The 16,119-nt window shown below is 43.1% G+C and overlaps 2 protein-coding genes across 9 annotated transcripts in view; one reads left to right on the top strand and one right to left on the bottom strand.

Annotated features, from left to right (window-relative positions):
• The window catches only part of HMBOX1 (homeobox containing 1), a 155,661-nt gene extending 152,765 nt beyond the window's left edge, over positions 1–2,896 (bottom strand). For all 8 annotated transcript variants that reach the window (XM_042444985.1, XM_042444988.1, XM_042444986.1 and 5 more), the window contains exon 1: positions 2,560–2,896. The gene's annotated coding sequence lies outside the window, so the exon portion shown is untranslated. The remainder of the gene's footprint in view (positions 1–2,559) is intronic.
• A 227-nt stretch (positions 2,897–3,123) lies between these two features.
• INTS9 (integrator complex subunit 9) overlaps positions 3,124–16,119 on the top strand; it is a 102,262-nt gene continuing 89,266 nt past the window's right edge. The window contains exons 1-2 of the mRNA XM_042446461.1: positions 3,124–3,188; positions 9,797–9,924. Of these exons, the coding sequence (XP_042302395.1) occupies positions 3,180–3,188; positions 9,797–9,924 (137 nt within the window). The 5' untranslated portion in view covers positions 3,124–3,179. The remainder of the gene's footprint in view (positions 3,189–9,796; positions 9,925–16,119) is intronic.

Below are 16,119 nucleotides of genomic sequence, written 5' to 3'. Positions count from 1 at the left end.
AATGGGCAAAGGCTTCTGGGGAAGAGCCTTCCAAGTGAGTTAAGAGGGAACTAATCGGAGATCCCAAAGGAGATATTGGTCCATACTGCAGAAATAATCTAGTCTGAAACCACTTTAACTGCCCTGGGAACTGTCGCTTTGTGAGGCATCTAGCCTTCCCTGTCAGAAAGCTCTGGGGCCACAATAAACTACAGTTCCCAGGATTCCCTAGCACTGAGCCAGGGCAGTTAAAGCAGTCTCAAACTGGATTATTTCTGCAGTGTGTTTTGGACCATTCCCATTCCATCTCTTTGCCCAATGCCATACATTTCAAGGGGAAAGAGTAGGGCAGACATCTCCTTCTCTTTTAAAAACGTTCCCAGCAATAAATAAATATGTGTGTGTGTGTGTGTATTAAAACCCCCCACAAATGATCTAGTTCAAAACAAGTCTTTGCTCCATCCCAATTTGTTTGGTTGTATAGGATTGTATAATCCAAAAATGGGATTCAAAACAGGCAAACTGACTCAACTAACTCAACCTTTTTTCTATTCCTTCCCCCTTCCCAAAATAAAATAAAAATAAACCCCTCTGAAATTTTTTACAGAGAGAGAGAGAGAGAGAGAGACAAAGTCACTCTCCATCCAAGTGAGTTAAGAGGGAACTAGCTGAGTGATCTTGAGAAGGCACCCAAAGGAGCCAGTCCCTCTCCATCTCTTTTGCCCAACATCATACATTTCAAGGGGAAAGTGTGGGGCAGGCCCTCCTTGTCTTTGAAAAACTGCCCCAGCAATATATACATACATACATACATACATACATATATTAAACACAGCTAGTTCAAAAGGAGCCTTCCCTTAACATTAGAACCTCATGAACACTTCTGAAGTTCCATCAAACTGAAGTTTATTCAGTTCCCTAAAATAATAATAATAAAAAATATACCCATATTCAATTAAAAAAATTCAATAAAAGGAACTAAATCAAATAAACCTTTTTTCCTGTCCCTTCCATAAAATACTAAAAATAAAATTCTCAGGGGAAACGTTTGGGAATCAAGAGCCTCATTCCTCCCAAAAAACCCAAAAGGTAGCAAACAAACAAAAAGGACTCATTTCCAACTAGAAAGAAGAAGAAAAACCAAGTATAGGAATGAAATGCCGGAATATATGTGACTGGAGAAGGATTTTAGATAGAGAAATCGAGAAGTCACTGGGATCTATTTGTGGAGAGAGGAATGATACAAGCGAAGACTGGAAAGTAGAAGAAGGTAAGAGGAAGAGTGAAAATAGAAATAGAGAAATAGAAGGGGAAAGAGAGAGAGATGGAGAGAGGAACAGGGCTAGAGACAGAGAGAAGGAAAGTAGGAGAGGAAGATCCAATGATCGACTCCTGAATCTAAAAGACAAAGAGGCATTTATTGGTTCAAGTTAGCAAATGTAGTTTTATTACCAAATTAGAGAAGCATGATCCGTTACTTGAACTGTAACCCTAAAGAAGAGTGTTATGTGAGATTGTTACAGATGTGTCGATTGTCGATGGTTTCGATCTACGGATGAGGATGATAAGACTAATAATACTAATAATAAGGTATTTATATTCCACCTTTTCCCAAAGGAATCAAGGCAGACTGCAGAACAAAACAACAACAAAATACAACACAGAATAAAATTCACCATTTTAAGGCATGCCATTTATTATTATTATTATTATTATTATTATTATTATTATTGTGAATTTTATTCTATATTACAGTCAGAGTAACAAGTCATATGTCTCTACAGTTTTATCATAAAGCTATATTTGCTAACTTAAACCAATGTCTCCTTGGAGATATATAGATATAGATATAGATATAGATATATAGTATGTATAAATGTATGATGTTTTTTACTTGGAATGATCAATTAAAACGTTTAAAAAGAAAGTCAGAAAACCAATAATACTAAAGAAAGGTAAGAACTAAAGTCCCCCTTTTCCTTCTCCCCCAAAAGAGACAAAATGAGGATCTTCTCACCCCAAATGCCTTTTCTCCCTTGAGGACCATTTAGTCGGAATTGGGGGGAAAGAAAGGGAACCCAGAAAATGGAAAGGAGAGTTCAGAGATAAATGAAGGCGAAGGGAGGGAACAAAACAGGAACAATTTCCAAATAGAAAGAAGAAGAAGAAAGAAAGAAGGAAAACCGAAAATATAAAAACCTTATCCTCTTCCCCTCAAACATTCCCTTCTCCTTTTGTGTCGTGTCTTCTTAGATTGTAAGCATGAAGGCAGGGAACCATCTAATTAAATGATTTTATGTACAGTGCTGTGTAAATTTACAGCGCTATATAAATAAAGTTTAATAATAATAATAATAATAATAATAATAAAGAAGGTAAGAAAGAAATGATGGTAAAGAAGCAAACAGACAAAAAACTAGAAGGAAGAAACCCCAGAAAGAAAAAGGGGAAAGGAGGAGGAATAAAGAGGCGGCGAAGCCATGCCCCCCCCCTCTTTTTTCCTATTTCCTTGTAAAATCACCCCCCAAAAAGAGCGAGAGAGGGACGCGGAGCTTCTTCCCCCGAAGCAAGGCCCCTCACCTCGAGACGAGCCTCTGCCTTTTCTCCCTTGAGGGCCATTGGGCAGCAGTTGGGGAAAACAGCGGCTGCTGAAGGCGAAGGCGAAAGGCACAGACTTCTCCTTGTCTTAAATAGAGGTCTCTCCCAGAAGGCGACGGAGGGCAAACTCTGGGGCCCGAGGCGTCCCTCTCCGAGGCCTGGCCTCCTGAGGAGACCCCGAAGGAACCCAGCCTCCGAAGCCCCTTCCTGCCCTGCTCTGCCCTCCTTTGGGCTCAGTCAGACCAGGCTGCCTGTCTTTGTCTCTCTGACAGGCGCCATGTTGATATCAACAGCCAAGCTCCCACCTGCCGCCGCGGGGAGGCCCTGGGACTTGTAGTTCCGCCCTCCCTCGAGTGACGGCGCAAGGAGCGCCTCCAGGAACTACCACTCCCGGCATGCACCGGCGCCGCCGTGCCGAGGAGCTTCTGAGGCAAGCGGGACTACGTTTCCCAGAGTGCTCTCCGAGCGGGAGGCTAAAATGGCGGACCTCGTGACGTCATTCGCAGGGATTGGACTAGAGGACTACACTTCCCATGGTGCCTCGGGAAAAGGGAAAGGAAGAGGAAAGGACGGCCCTTTATAAATAGAGCCCCGGGAGAAGCATGAAGCTGGTGAGTTTGGAGGGTTTTGAGGGGAGAAGAGAGTAAAGGAAGGCCGTGAGAGGGAATCCTGGGAATTGTAGTTTAAAGAGGGCCTTGAGGGAGGGGCTCTTGCAAGTATTATGGACGCAGCCCAAACATTATTTTTATATCATTTTAATATTATATTATATTATATATTGTTATAAGAATGGTAATAAAAGGGCTTTGAAAAGAAGAAGTAATGGGACACTCTCTCAGCCCTTCTGTGGCTCAATACCAGGGAATCCTGGGAATTGTAGTTTAAGGAGGGCTTTGAGGGAAGGGCTCTTGGAAATCTTCTCTGCAAGAAAATCATGATAAGCCCCCCCCCCAATATGCTATTCTTGCAAGCAAGACAGTAAAAAGCATGGGCCCCAGACAGTGCCGCTCTCAGGCGGGTCTGGAATTGATTCATTCATTTATTTATTTATTAAAATGATTTAGTTTACTTTATTTAATACACAAAAACTCTCCGCTTTGGAGCATAAAGCGATTTGGAAATGGCTCCAGACTCAAGATCTTAAGCCCAAATAAAGGAAGCAACTGCAGGGGACATTTGGGGACAATGAAGCTAAATGTAAAGATAGCAATGTGGAGTCAAAGGCTTTCATGGCCGGCTTCCATCGTTTTTGTGGGTTTGGGGGCTATGAGGCCGTGTTCGAGAAGAGTTTCTTCCTGACGTTTCGCCAGCAGCATCTGTGGCTGCTGGCATCTTCAGAGAATGCTTGCCTGGAGTGGGCTATGTATCTCCTATGTGACCCTGGGAAGGCAGGAGTGGTTTGCATGTGGATTGTTCTGTTGCTGATGGCAGGCCTCAGGCTGGGAGGGTCTGCAGCGGAGGAGGGTGAGTGCCTGCTTGCTTTGGGCTCATTGTCTGCTGGGGCTTCTCATTTGCAGTTGTTGAGTCTTCAGCTTGCTATCTTTCAGGACTGGTAGCCAAACCTTGTTTACTTTAAGGGTTTCCGCTTTCCTGTTGAAATTGTCCAGGTGTTTGTGGATTTCAGTGGCTTCCCTGTGCATCCTGACATGGGAGTGGCTGGCATGGTCCAGAACTCCAGTGTTTTCAAACAGTATTTTATGCCCAGGATGGTTTATAACATGTTCTGCAAACCAAACCTACGTTTGGGTCACACAGTATACCGAAAACCCACACATACAGACCAATGAACAGGCCAGTGGTTATTCCAGCTCAGACATCAGAAGGGCTGCCAGGCCCAGGAAAACCCAGAGAAGTGAAGACAAGCAGCCACCCAAAGGGAAGGTATTTTTACCATACATCAAAGGAGTCACAGACCGAATAGGCAAAGTGGTGAGGAAGCACAGCCTTCAAATGGTTTACAAACCGACAAAGAAAATCCAGCAAATGCTTTGCTCAGCCAAGGACCAGAGAGACCCTCTCACAGCTGCAGAGTTTACTGCATATGGTGCAGCTGCAGACAAGTCTCCATAGGGACCACCAAAGGCAATGTGCAAACAAGAACCAAGGAACACGAGAGACACTGCAGACTGGGTCAGCCAGAAAAATCAGCACTAGCAGATCATGCCACAAACCATCCTGGGCATAAAATGGCAAATCACTCCTGCCTTTCTAGGTCACACAATATATCTAGCCAAGTCCTTTCCAGGCAAGCATTCTCTGAAGATGCCAGCCACAGATGCTGGCCAAACGTCAGGAAGAAACTCTTCTAGAATATGGCCACATAGCCCAAAAAACCCACAAAAAACTATAAAGATAACAATTTGATTGATGGATACCCCACAACAAGGGATAGAGATGTATGTTTCAATATCCGATAAGGGTGAAGGGGTGTATGTGTTTAAATTCATATGTAAACAGTGAAATGTGATTTTCTTTGTTTTCTTTTGTTCAGGATACTATAAAAAGCTTGCTTCGCTTGGAAATCTGGGCCCCAGTAATATGGATTTATTTCCTTCTGGGGACACTGCAGCAAAATTAACTATGGCCCCATACAGACAGGCCAAAATAAAGCTGCTTCGGGTCACTGGAGCATGGATTTGGCGTGGCTTCTGGAATCTTAGGATACATGCTCCATTTAAACAGCATACCTGAAAGTGACCTGAAGCAGCTTTATTTTGGCCTGTCTGAATAGGCCCTATATTCGCCTTTCCAATCAGCTCCGGGTCTCCCTAGTAAATCTGGTTATAATTCTGGTTTTTAAATTAATCTGCTACAGTTACACATCAAAAACAAAAATGATTCAACAAATCTACATGATAAACATAAAAAAGGAAAAATTTCCTACTATAAAATCAGAGGTTTTCCTCCTTCAGATCTCTACTATCTTCCCGATTTCTTCATCCTTTAATTCTTTCTCCATAGAGTCATAACGTTGGAAGAGACCCCAAGGGCCGTCCAGTCCAACCTCCTGCCATGCAGGAACTCACAATTAAAGCATCCCCATTGACAGATGGCCATCCAGCCTCTCTTTAAAGACCTCCAAGGAGGGAGACTCCACCATTCTCCAAGGAAGGAGTGTGTTCCACTGTCGAACAGCCCTTACTGTCAGGAAGCTCCTCCTAATGTTGAGGTGGAATCTCTTTTCCTGTAGCTTGCATCCATTGTTCATGGTCCTGTTCTTTGTAGCAGCAGAAAACAAGCTTGCTCCCTCCTCAATATGACATCCCTTCAAATATTTAAACAGGACTATCATATCACCCCTTAACCTTCTCTTCTCCAGGCTAAACATCCCCAGCTCCCTTCACCATTTTAGTCACCCTCCTTTGGATGCACTCCAGTCTCTCAACATCCTTTTTAAATTGTGGTGCCCAGAACTGGACACAGCATTATTCCAGCTGAGGCCTGAGCAAAGCAGAATACAGTGGCACTATTACTTCTCTTGATCTAGACACTACTATTGATGCAGTCTAGAATTGTATTGGCCTTTTTAGCTGCTGCATCACACTGTTGATTCATGTTCAACTAATGGTCTACTAAGACTCCCAGATCCCTTTCACACGTATAAGTCTCTCGTTCACCCAGGTGTCCCCCATCCTATATCTGTGCATTTCATTTTTCTGCCCTAAGTGCAGTACCTTACATTTCTCCATGTTGAATTTCATTTTGTTAGCTTTGGCCCAGCTTTCTAGTCTATTCAAGTCATTTTGAATTTTGATCCTGTCCTCTAGTGTATTAGCTACTGTTGTAGATGCAGTTCAACAACATCTGGAGGGCTGCATAATTTCCTCTGCTGTACTACATTCTCCTCATTGCCGAATTGCATCCCAAAGTTGCCTAGGTCATCATGCATGAAAGCTCACCTTATCCTCTTGCCCTCTTCGTATTATGGGGTTTTCTCTCTCATCCACAGACGTGTGTTTGCTCTCAGATAAATTTATTTTTTCTATTAAGCATATTGGCAATACAGTATTGAAATCTCCAAGGGGCCTCTGGTAAGTGCTGGAAGAACTTGGACCTGGCATTCTTCTACTTCTGCCCTTTGTGTTTTAGATGATGGGTAATGCCTTCCTGCTTAGCATCAGTGAAAGAGCTGTAGGAGCATCAATAGCTCTTAAGTGGTTGCATGAACATGCCTCATTCGGGAGGGTATCCCCTAGCGTCTTGCCTGCTGGAATGCTCTAAGTAAATTCTCATGCTTACTACTTAACTTTTTCTACCAGACAAGGGTTATGAGGATGACTTTTCTCAGTTCATCCAACAGCAGCTCCTGGGATTTGTTGTTTGTTGTGGCACCAGAAAACTCTGACAGATATACCTAAATATCTTTGTTGTTATTAGCTGTCCTTAAATGATGTTGACCTTGTGGCTGAGGCATCTCCAAGCCCTGCTATCCTTTACTGCTCTGCTTAAGTCCTGTAGATTCAGGCCCATGACCTCCCTGAATGAATGCATCCATCTAGTGTGCAACCTTCCTCTCTTTCTACTGCCTTCTACCTTTCCTAGCATTATTGTCTTTTCCAATGATTCATGAATTATCATGATGCAACCAAAGTAAGTTTCAGTATCTTGGCTTATAAGGAGAGTTCTGGTTTGATCTGTTCCAGGACCTATTTGTTATAAAACTGCAAATCCTAGAATTCCCTACTTTGAGTCATGGCAGATAAAGCAGTGTCAAGCTGCACTAATTCTGCAGTGCAGATGCATCCTTGGTCCACTGCTTGCTTTCTGTTGCATTCCTTTAGTCTCTTTGCCTCTGAATTCCTTGTCCTTTAGCATCCATCTGTCTTGGGACCTCTTTCCAACCTTCTGTCATTTGCCATGTATGCTTTTAAACCCAGACAGACTGACAACATTCCCTTTGCTTATAGAAACTGGCCTGCAGACTGTTTCTTTCCTTGAATGACTGAATGTTTTGAGGCCATGATACAAACTTAGCCATGACACAAACATAGCCAATTAGTAGGAGAGATTTCATCTCTTATGTGCAATACAAAATAGTAAAGGGTATACAGTGCATTCTGCTAGGCATGGCCCTGCCTTCTAATGCAAATTCCTCATTCACCCAATCCAGTTCTGGTTCAGATGTGTAAGGAAATAACTTTCTTCACAGGCATGGTCCGTCTGTTTGAAAGCTGGAGCGTGTTCAGAGGAGGGTGACCAAAATGGTGAAGGGACTAGAAGCCATGCCTTATGAGGAGAGACTTAGGGAGCTGGGGATCTTTAGCCTGGAGAAGAGATAGTTAAGAGGTGATACGATAGCCTTGTTTAAATATTTGTCGAAACGTCATATTGAGCATGGAGCAAGCTTGTTTTTTACTGCTCCAGAGACGTGGACCTGGAACAATGAATACAAGCTACAGGAAAAGAGATTCCACCTCAACATTAAGAGAAACTTCCTGACAATACTCCCTCGGAGTGTAGTGGAGTCTCCTTCCTTGGAGGTCTTTAAAGAGAGACTGGATGGCCATCTGTCGGGGATGCTTTGATTATTATTATTATTATTATTATTAAACTTTATTTCTAAAGCGCTGTAATTAATTGATTGAGAGTTCCTGCATGGCAGGGGGTTGGACTGGATGGCCTTTGTGGTCTCTTCCAATTCTATGAAAGAAGGTTGTATTACAACAGATGGAGCCCTGGTGGCGCAGTGGTTAAATGCCTGTACTGCAGCCATTCACTCAAAACCACAAGGTTGCGAGTTCAAGACCAGCAAAAGGGCCCAAGCTCGACTCAGGCTTGCATCCTTCCGAGGTCGCTAAAATGAGGACCCAGACTGTTGGGGGCAAATTAGCTTACTTGCTGTTCACTGCTATGATCTTTGGAATAGCGGTATATAAATAAAACAAATTATTAAATAATAATACAAAATAGAATTAGATAAAATAAGCAGGCAACAAATTAAAAACAATCTGTCCTAATAATCAATTAAACAAATATTTAAACAAGGCTATCGTCTGTACCTAGTATAAAATACATTTCTGCATTTTATGTACTGAGAAAGTTCTTCAGCAATTATAGGGCATGTTTGTCTAAGTGAGCAACAAGGCACCCCTTTCTAGATGCACAGTGTCACAGAATCATAGATTTGGAAAGTGTCCCAAGGACCATCCAGTCCAGCACCATTCTGCCATGCAGGAACATGCCACGTAAGCACTTCTCGAAGATGGCCTTCCAACCTCAGTTTGAAGACCTGCAAAGCTGGAGAGCCCTCTGTACTCCAGAGATAATCTATTCCACCTTCAAACAGTTCTTACAGTAAAGAAAAAAGCTTTCATGAATTCTCTTTTCTTGTAATTTGTATCCACTGATGTGGATTGTTCTAGCCTCTGGAGCAACAGAAAACAGCCTTGTTCCATCTTCTACATAATATCTCCTCCAACATTTAAAGATAACCATTGTGTCACCTATCTCTTAAGTAATGTATGAAGAAAATGAAGTGACAGTTCAGCAAGTGAACCAGTTGCCAGCCCATGCACCTAAATGCCCTAAGTTGCTGCTCAGTGGACTAAAGTGCAGACAGCCATGTGATGAGTTATGAAGCTGTAATTATTCTAGAGGAGGTGCAAATTGCTACTCATCAGAGTTCAGTAGGTGGTATGTACGGTAGGAATGTGAAGGTGGAACACCATAAACACACAGTATGATTATTTTTGTTATAAATCTTTGTTAATCAGATGGAAATCATGTCCAGTGACGAGCAGCTCAGGGAACTAGGTATTTTAGCCTAGCCATGTTTAAATATTGGAAGGGATGTCATATTGAGGATGGTGCATGCTTGTTTTCTGCTGCTCCAAAGATTAGCACATGAAGCAATGGATTCAAACTACAGGGGGAAAGGTTCCACCTCAACATTAGGAAGAACTTCCTGATGGTAAAAGCTGTGACGTATGCTGCCTTGGAGTGTGATGGAATCTCCTTCTTTGGAGGTTTTGAAACAGAAGCTGGATGGTCATCTGTCGGGAGTGCTTTGGTTGTGCCTTGCTGCATGGCATGGAGTTGCACTCCAACTATGATTTTATGAGTAGGTCACCATAATCTTGGACCATTTATATTATAAAAGGTGGTGAGGATTCTTGGACAGCAATCTGAAGCTTCTTCCCTCCACGTATGTGAATCCTTTGGGGATTTGAAAACTCTTGTCAATGCTGCTCATTGATTTGATCTGACCTCTTTCTTTTAGTACTGTTTGTCTGGACATCCAACGCTACCATGCAATGTGCTGAAGTTCAAATCCACCACCATCATGCTAGATTGCGGGCTAGACATGACCTCTACTCTCAACTTTCTCCCCCTCCCTTTGGTCCAGAGGTATGTCCCATTACTTGAGTATATTTTTCTTCTTCATGAACAGTATTGGGGGGTGGGAGTGGATGGGGGAAATCTTAAAGGACAGGGTAGGGAAATGATGGTGCTGTTGGAGGAGGCCCAGAGTCGGGTTAAAGGAGAGGAGACTTCAAGTGAACACGTAGCATCATCCGATAGCATAAATAGACTTTACCCACTTAAAAATTCCCTTTATCAAAATAACGTCCTTTGGCTCAGTAGACGGAAAACGTTTTATGGATTTATCGATTCAGTTTTCCAGATAATTTATTCTAAGCTTCAGTAGAATATCACAGCAGCAGCTCAGCACAAGTGAGGTCACAGATCTGTCATCTTTCTGGCTTCTTCATGCAAGAGGAGATAAATGAGAGGCAGATCTAAAGTGCAGGCATGCCAGACATACATATATATATATATCTTTTTCTACTCATGTTAACCAGCTCTCTTTCAAGCCTTTCAATGCGGTCAGAAGCAAAGCCTGGTAATGGTTACAAATTCCTGGTCTCAGTGAACTTTTGCTACTGTTTATTGGAGTGGTGGGAAACTTTCGACCTCTGAGGCTGCATCTACACTGCAGAAATAGTCCAGTTTGACATCACTTTAACTCCCCTGGCTCAGTGCTATGGAATCCTGGGAATTGTAGTTTGTTGTGGCGCCATAGGTCTCTGACCGAGAAGGCTAAATGTCTCATAAACAGAATTCCATAGTACTGAGCCACGGCAGTAAAATGGTGTCAGACTGGATGATTTCTGCAGTGTGGATGCAGCCTGAATAAGGGTCTGTACAGACCAGCGGGAAAGACTGGCTAGGGGGTGGAGTCTGGCCATGACATCCACATGACGCACGCCCCGAATCTGGCCTCAGGCTGGCGTGATGCCACACACCGCTCCTCTGCCACTGCATCTACGTGATGCAGTGCCAAAGAGTACAGAAAAGCCGCATGCCAGAGGCTATGGTGCCCTTTCCAGGGCACAAAAAGAAGCTCCTTTTTGCAGCTCCTTTTTGCACCACAGAAAGCAGAGATCGGGACCGTGGCATGTAGTTGCCGGGGCCCCGATCCAGTGCTAAAAGGGGCAGTTTGTCAAGCCCCTAAGTCCTTCTGAGACCCTAAATGGGTCCACTGGGGTTCTCCATATGGCTACACCCCTTCTTAGTGATGTTACCCTTTGGTGGTCTCCCAGCTTTTGTATGCTTTTATCCCTATTCTAAAAAGTTGAAATGCCTCTTCGAGTTACAGGTTGAGTCTCCCTTATCCAAAATTCCAGAATCCCCAATATTCCAAAAACCAAAACTTTTTTCTTGGTGGCTGAGATAGTGACATCTTTGCTTTCTGATGGCTCATTGTATGCAAGCTTTGTTTCATGGACAAAATTATTAAAAATATTGTATAAAATTACCTTCAGACTGTGTGTATAAGGTGAATATGACTTAGGTTCCATCTTCAAGATATGTCACTAAGTACATATATGCAAATACAGGTATTCCAAAATCAGAAATCCAAATCACTTCTGGTCCCAAGCATTTCAACTTAGGGAGACTCAACCTATTGGGAGTAAGTGTTTAAAGCTAAAAATACGCTGATATTTTCAGCCTCACCTTTTTTGCCTTTGGCTCCACCCAATACTTGAATTCAGCCTCCAAGAACTAAGAACCCAAACAGACAGGCCAAAATACAGTAAACCTGCTGCAGGTCACTTTGGAAGTATGCTGTTTAAATGATGCATGCATCCAAAGAGGCCAGAAGCCATGCCAAGGCTACGCTCCAGTTCTAAGAACTGGAGTATAGCTTTGGCGCAGCTTCTGGCCTCTTAAGATGCGTGTGTTATTTAAACAGCATACCTCCAAAGTGACCCAAAGTAGCTTTATTTTGGCCTGTCTGTTTAGGTCCTAAGAAACTAAATTTTGCTCTTGGGCTGTGAGAAATTCTCCACTATTGTTTTATTGAAAGTGATTAAAACATCTCCCATTATACTGCTAAGGTGAGGGTCTGCATCTACCCAAACCTGTCCCTGGTCAGTGCCTGGAATTTTGTAAGGGAAGAAAACTCGGGTGTAAGTGTAATATTTATGTAGTAACAAACAACTGTCAGCTACATGAAAGATCCAGATCATCTCACATAGCTCTGTGAAGGTTTCATAGAATCATAGAATCCTAGAGTTGGAAGAGACCACAAGGGCCATCCAGTCCAAACCCTTCCAATGCAGGAACTCTCAATCAAAGCATACCCGACAGATGGCTATCCAGTCTCTGTTTAAAGACCTCCAAGGAGGGAGATTCCACTACACTCCGAGGGAATTTGTTTCACTGTCGAACAGCCCTTACTGTCAGGAAGTTCCTCCTAATGTTGAGGAGGAATCTCTTTTGCTGTAGCTTGCATCCATTGCTGCAGGTCCTGTTTTCTGGAGCAGCAAAAAACAAGCTAGCTCCCTCCTCAATATGACTTCCCTTCAAATATTTAAACAGGTCTATCATATCCCCTCTTATCCTTCTATTCTCCAGGCTAAACATCCCCAGTTCCCTAAGTGGTTCCTCATAGTTTATGACCAGAGTCACAGTTTGCATCTTTCTGCATCCCATTATGTCACCCGCTTCAACTGTGGAATTATGCCTAAATGCATGTGGCTTTACTTTTACCTTATCTGAAAAAGCGGATTGAAGTCCATGAGAGTTCATGCTAAAATAAATGTCTCAGCTGTACTGCTAAATTCCTCTCTCCCACTCTCCCTTTTTTCTTTTTATGCTACAGAAGACTAGTATGGTTATCTTTTTAGAAAAGTAGTACTGTATAGTGGGTCCTTGTTATCTGCTAGGGTTTGGTTCCAGGATCCCCTGTGGTTAACAAAAGCCATGGATGCTCAAGTCCCATTAAATATTATGCCATAGCAAAATGGAAAATCAAGGTTTGTTATTTGGAATGTATACTTTTTTTTGGAATATTTTCAAGCCGTGGATGTTGGAATCTGTGGATAAGGAGGGCTGACTGTATTTATATGCATCTCTGTAAAGCAAGGATGGCAGATACCAAGTGTCCCAGGACCACCCCACTCCATTTTCATACATACTGCCCCCTTTTCAAAACTGGAAATAGCTGGGTACTCATTGCCAGATTTGAAAATGCTGTTTCAAGCTGTGTCAAGCCTAATACAGGCCTCTGTGTGTATCTCTGTGTCTGTATCTGTATACTTCAAATAGCCTTAAATGACCAATTGTGCCTCTTGGAGACTTGTAGGAGCAAGACTGGACATTTTTATATGGCTGTGAGGTCACATTTCTGAGCCAGCATAGTTTGAGCATTGAACTATAGATGTATCTACACTGGAGAAATAATGCTGTTCAACACCACTCTAACAACCATGTGTCCATCCTGCAGAATCCTACATATCTGTAGTTTTGAGTCACCGGAACTCTTTGGTGGAGAAGGCTAAAGATATTGTAAAACTACAAAACCCAGAATAGAGGATGAAGTTACAGCACTCAAAGTGGGGTCAAACTATTATTTCTTCAGTGTAGACACACCCTCAGACACTGAAGACCAGGGTTCGGATCTCTGCTCAGCTGTGGAAAACCACTGGGTTTCCTTGGACAAATCGCACTCTTTTTTTTTGCTTATGATAAAAGTTGTCGTCTTTCTTTTTATACTTGTCTTTGACTGTAATAAATTATAGATAGATTGATTGATTGGCTGACTGACTGACTGACCTTGGGCAAGTCACACTCTCTCAGCCTCAGAGAAAGGCAAAGGCAATCTCCCTCTGAACAAATCTTGCCAAGAAAACCCCATGATAGGTTCACCATAAGTCAGAAATGACTTGAAGGCACACAACAATAACAACATAGCAGCAGCAGTTGCCTTTTTATAAAAAAAAAACCATATACTATAAAGACTGGAAACCTGACTTCAGTATTTAAAAAGAAAGAAAAGCTGCTTTTCTCCAGAAATCTTGGACTTTCTCTGTGCTTTGCTATCCCAAAAAGTTGTACTAAATCTGGTTGTGAGTTATCCTGGCCATGATTTATGTAAAATTGGTTTACTCCTCTTAGAAAAAAAATAGGCTCAGATGTTGATTTTACAAGAATCGCAGCTTCAGCTTCAGAAGAGCTTGTCCATTCTGGGAAACCGGTTGATCAGCGAACGCATCCGTTCCTGCAGCAAAGTCATACTGCAGGAGAGGCTGAGATTTGGTGGCAGGGAGGCTGTTAACCTTTCTTGTCTGGTGGAGGAGCTCATCTCCTTGTCTTATTTATGTGACAGTTTGAACTGTGTAGGATTCATCTCTCACTTCGTTGCAATGTCAGAAGCTCATCAGCACAAATTGTTTTATTTGCACGGCTTCTGGTAAAGAGTCTCCATATCAACGCAGCGATGGTCCTGATCTCTGCTGCTCATTTGCATCATCAAGAGAGAACATCTTGTTGCTCATGAACAAGGCACAGAGAGTCCCTGAGCAAAGAGCTTAACCACCTGTCTCTGATTTAAAAATTATGGCTTTTTATTCCATTTAGCCAGTGAGGTGTAGCTGTTTGAGTATGGGACTATGACTCTGGAGACCAGGGTTAGTTTCACCACACCACCATGGGAACTCATTGGATGATGTGTGATGAGTCACATACTCTCAGCCCCAGAAAACTTTGGGGTCGCCATAAGTCGGAAATGATTTGAAGGCCCACAACAACAACAAATCTCTTCCCAAGGAGCAGAAAGTGGCATATTTATTTATTAATAATGGCTCTCAGAGCAGCTTACAATTATTATTTTTAATCAGACGGTTCCCTGCCCTCAGGCTTACAATCTAAAAGACATGACACAAAAGGAGAAGGGAATGGTGGTGAGGAAGGGGATGAGGTCCAGTGGTTCTTCTCTCCCTCTAAGGCCTGGACCAAGGCAGATGCCATGGGAGGAGGGCTCTGCTTCTTACCGTATATACTCGGGTCCATGGGTAATTGACCCGACCTTCTCCCCAGCTGGGCTGCCTCCGCAAGGGACAGCCCATGAAGGACCATCGCGCACCCAGAAGCTTCTCGGGAGCCAGGCTTTTCCTCCGGGAAGGAGCTTGGCTTTGGAGAGGCTGAACAGGGCGTTCGCTCAACCCCGCTGTGGAGAGGCTGGGCAGGGCGACTGATTGCCCTGCAGCTTGTCCGCAGCCCGGCTGCCTTGGGAACTTTGACCCCCGATTTATCCACGGGGCATATCAAAATCCATACTTTTGCCCCCAAAAGTTGACAATTGACTTACCGTATATACTCAACTATAAGTCAAGAAATTTATGCCCAAATTTATGCCCATGGAAGGAAGGCTCTTCTTCTTAAGGATAGGCCTGATGGCGTTGGGCCTGACTTTTCACTCCCTCCAAGCCAGATGGAGATAGATGCCATGAAAGGAAGGCTCTTCTTCTTAAGGATAGGCCTGATGGCATTTTGCCTGTCTTTACACTCCCTCCAGGCCGAATGGAAGGTTTTTTTATGGCCTATATCAGCCTTGCTTTTATTAAATCTGTATTTTGCCATACAAATTCAAGTTTTCTCAAGATACTTAGTTAGAAGAGCCATTCCAGCCATTTCTCCAGTGCTGCGCCACAAGGTTACAATCAAATTCTGGCTTCCCAAGCTTTTTATTCACCTTATTGTGAAATTCACACAACCACAGCGTTAAATTGCGCCTGGTCGACACATCCGGCGGATTTTGCGTTATCCTTTTTTCATGCCTTTGGAAGATACATTGCAAGGATAGAATCTTGCAAATAAATTCAAGAACTCTCTCATTTGCTCCTGCGTTTTCTTTCCAGCCCGGCCAAGGTAAATTGCTGCCATGGTTTGTAACACCGACCACGAGTATCTTCCTAGATAGGAATGATCCAAGGGACCCTTCGCATAGTAGTCTTCGTCTCCGGTTTTCTTTGGCTGCCTTGTCTTTGAATCTTTTCAAAGAATCTTTTGTCTCCAAGTCTTTTTTTTCCTCATTGTCAGGCTTCTCCTGGCTCCGGAGTAAATCTGGAGCCCAAAATTGCAACGACTTTCTCTCAGGAGTACAAGAGCAACACCTCTGATTTGTGTGCAAGTCAACTCTGCATAGAATGCATAGAAGGCATTCGCCATTTCTAAAACCATACACCAACCCTGCAAGGTGGGAGAGCCAGTGCAGTGTAACAGTTTGAGCATTGCGCTATGACCCTGGAGAACAGG

The sequence above is a fragment of the Sceloporus undulatus genome, chromosome 1, assembly GCF_019175285.1.
Source record: "Sceloporus undulatus isolate JIND9_A2432 ecotype Alabama chromosome 1, SceUnd_v1.1, whole genome shotgun sequence".
Classification (NCBI taxonomy): domain Eukaryota; kingdom Metazoa; phylum Chordata; class Lepidosauria; order Squamata; family Phrynosomatidae; genus Sceloporus; species Sceloporus undulatus.
Note: the sequence above shows the minus strand (reverse complement) of the source record. Positions and strands in the feature narration are given on the sequence as shown.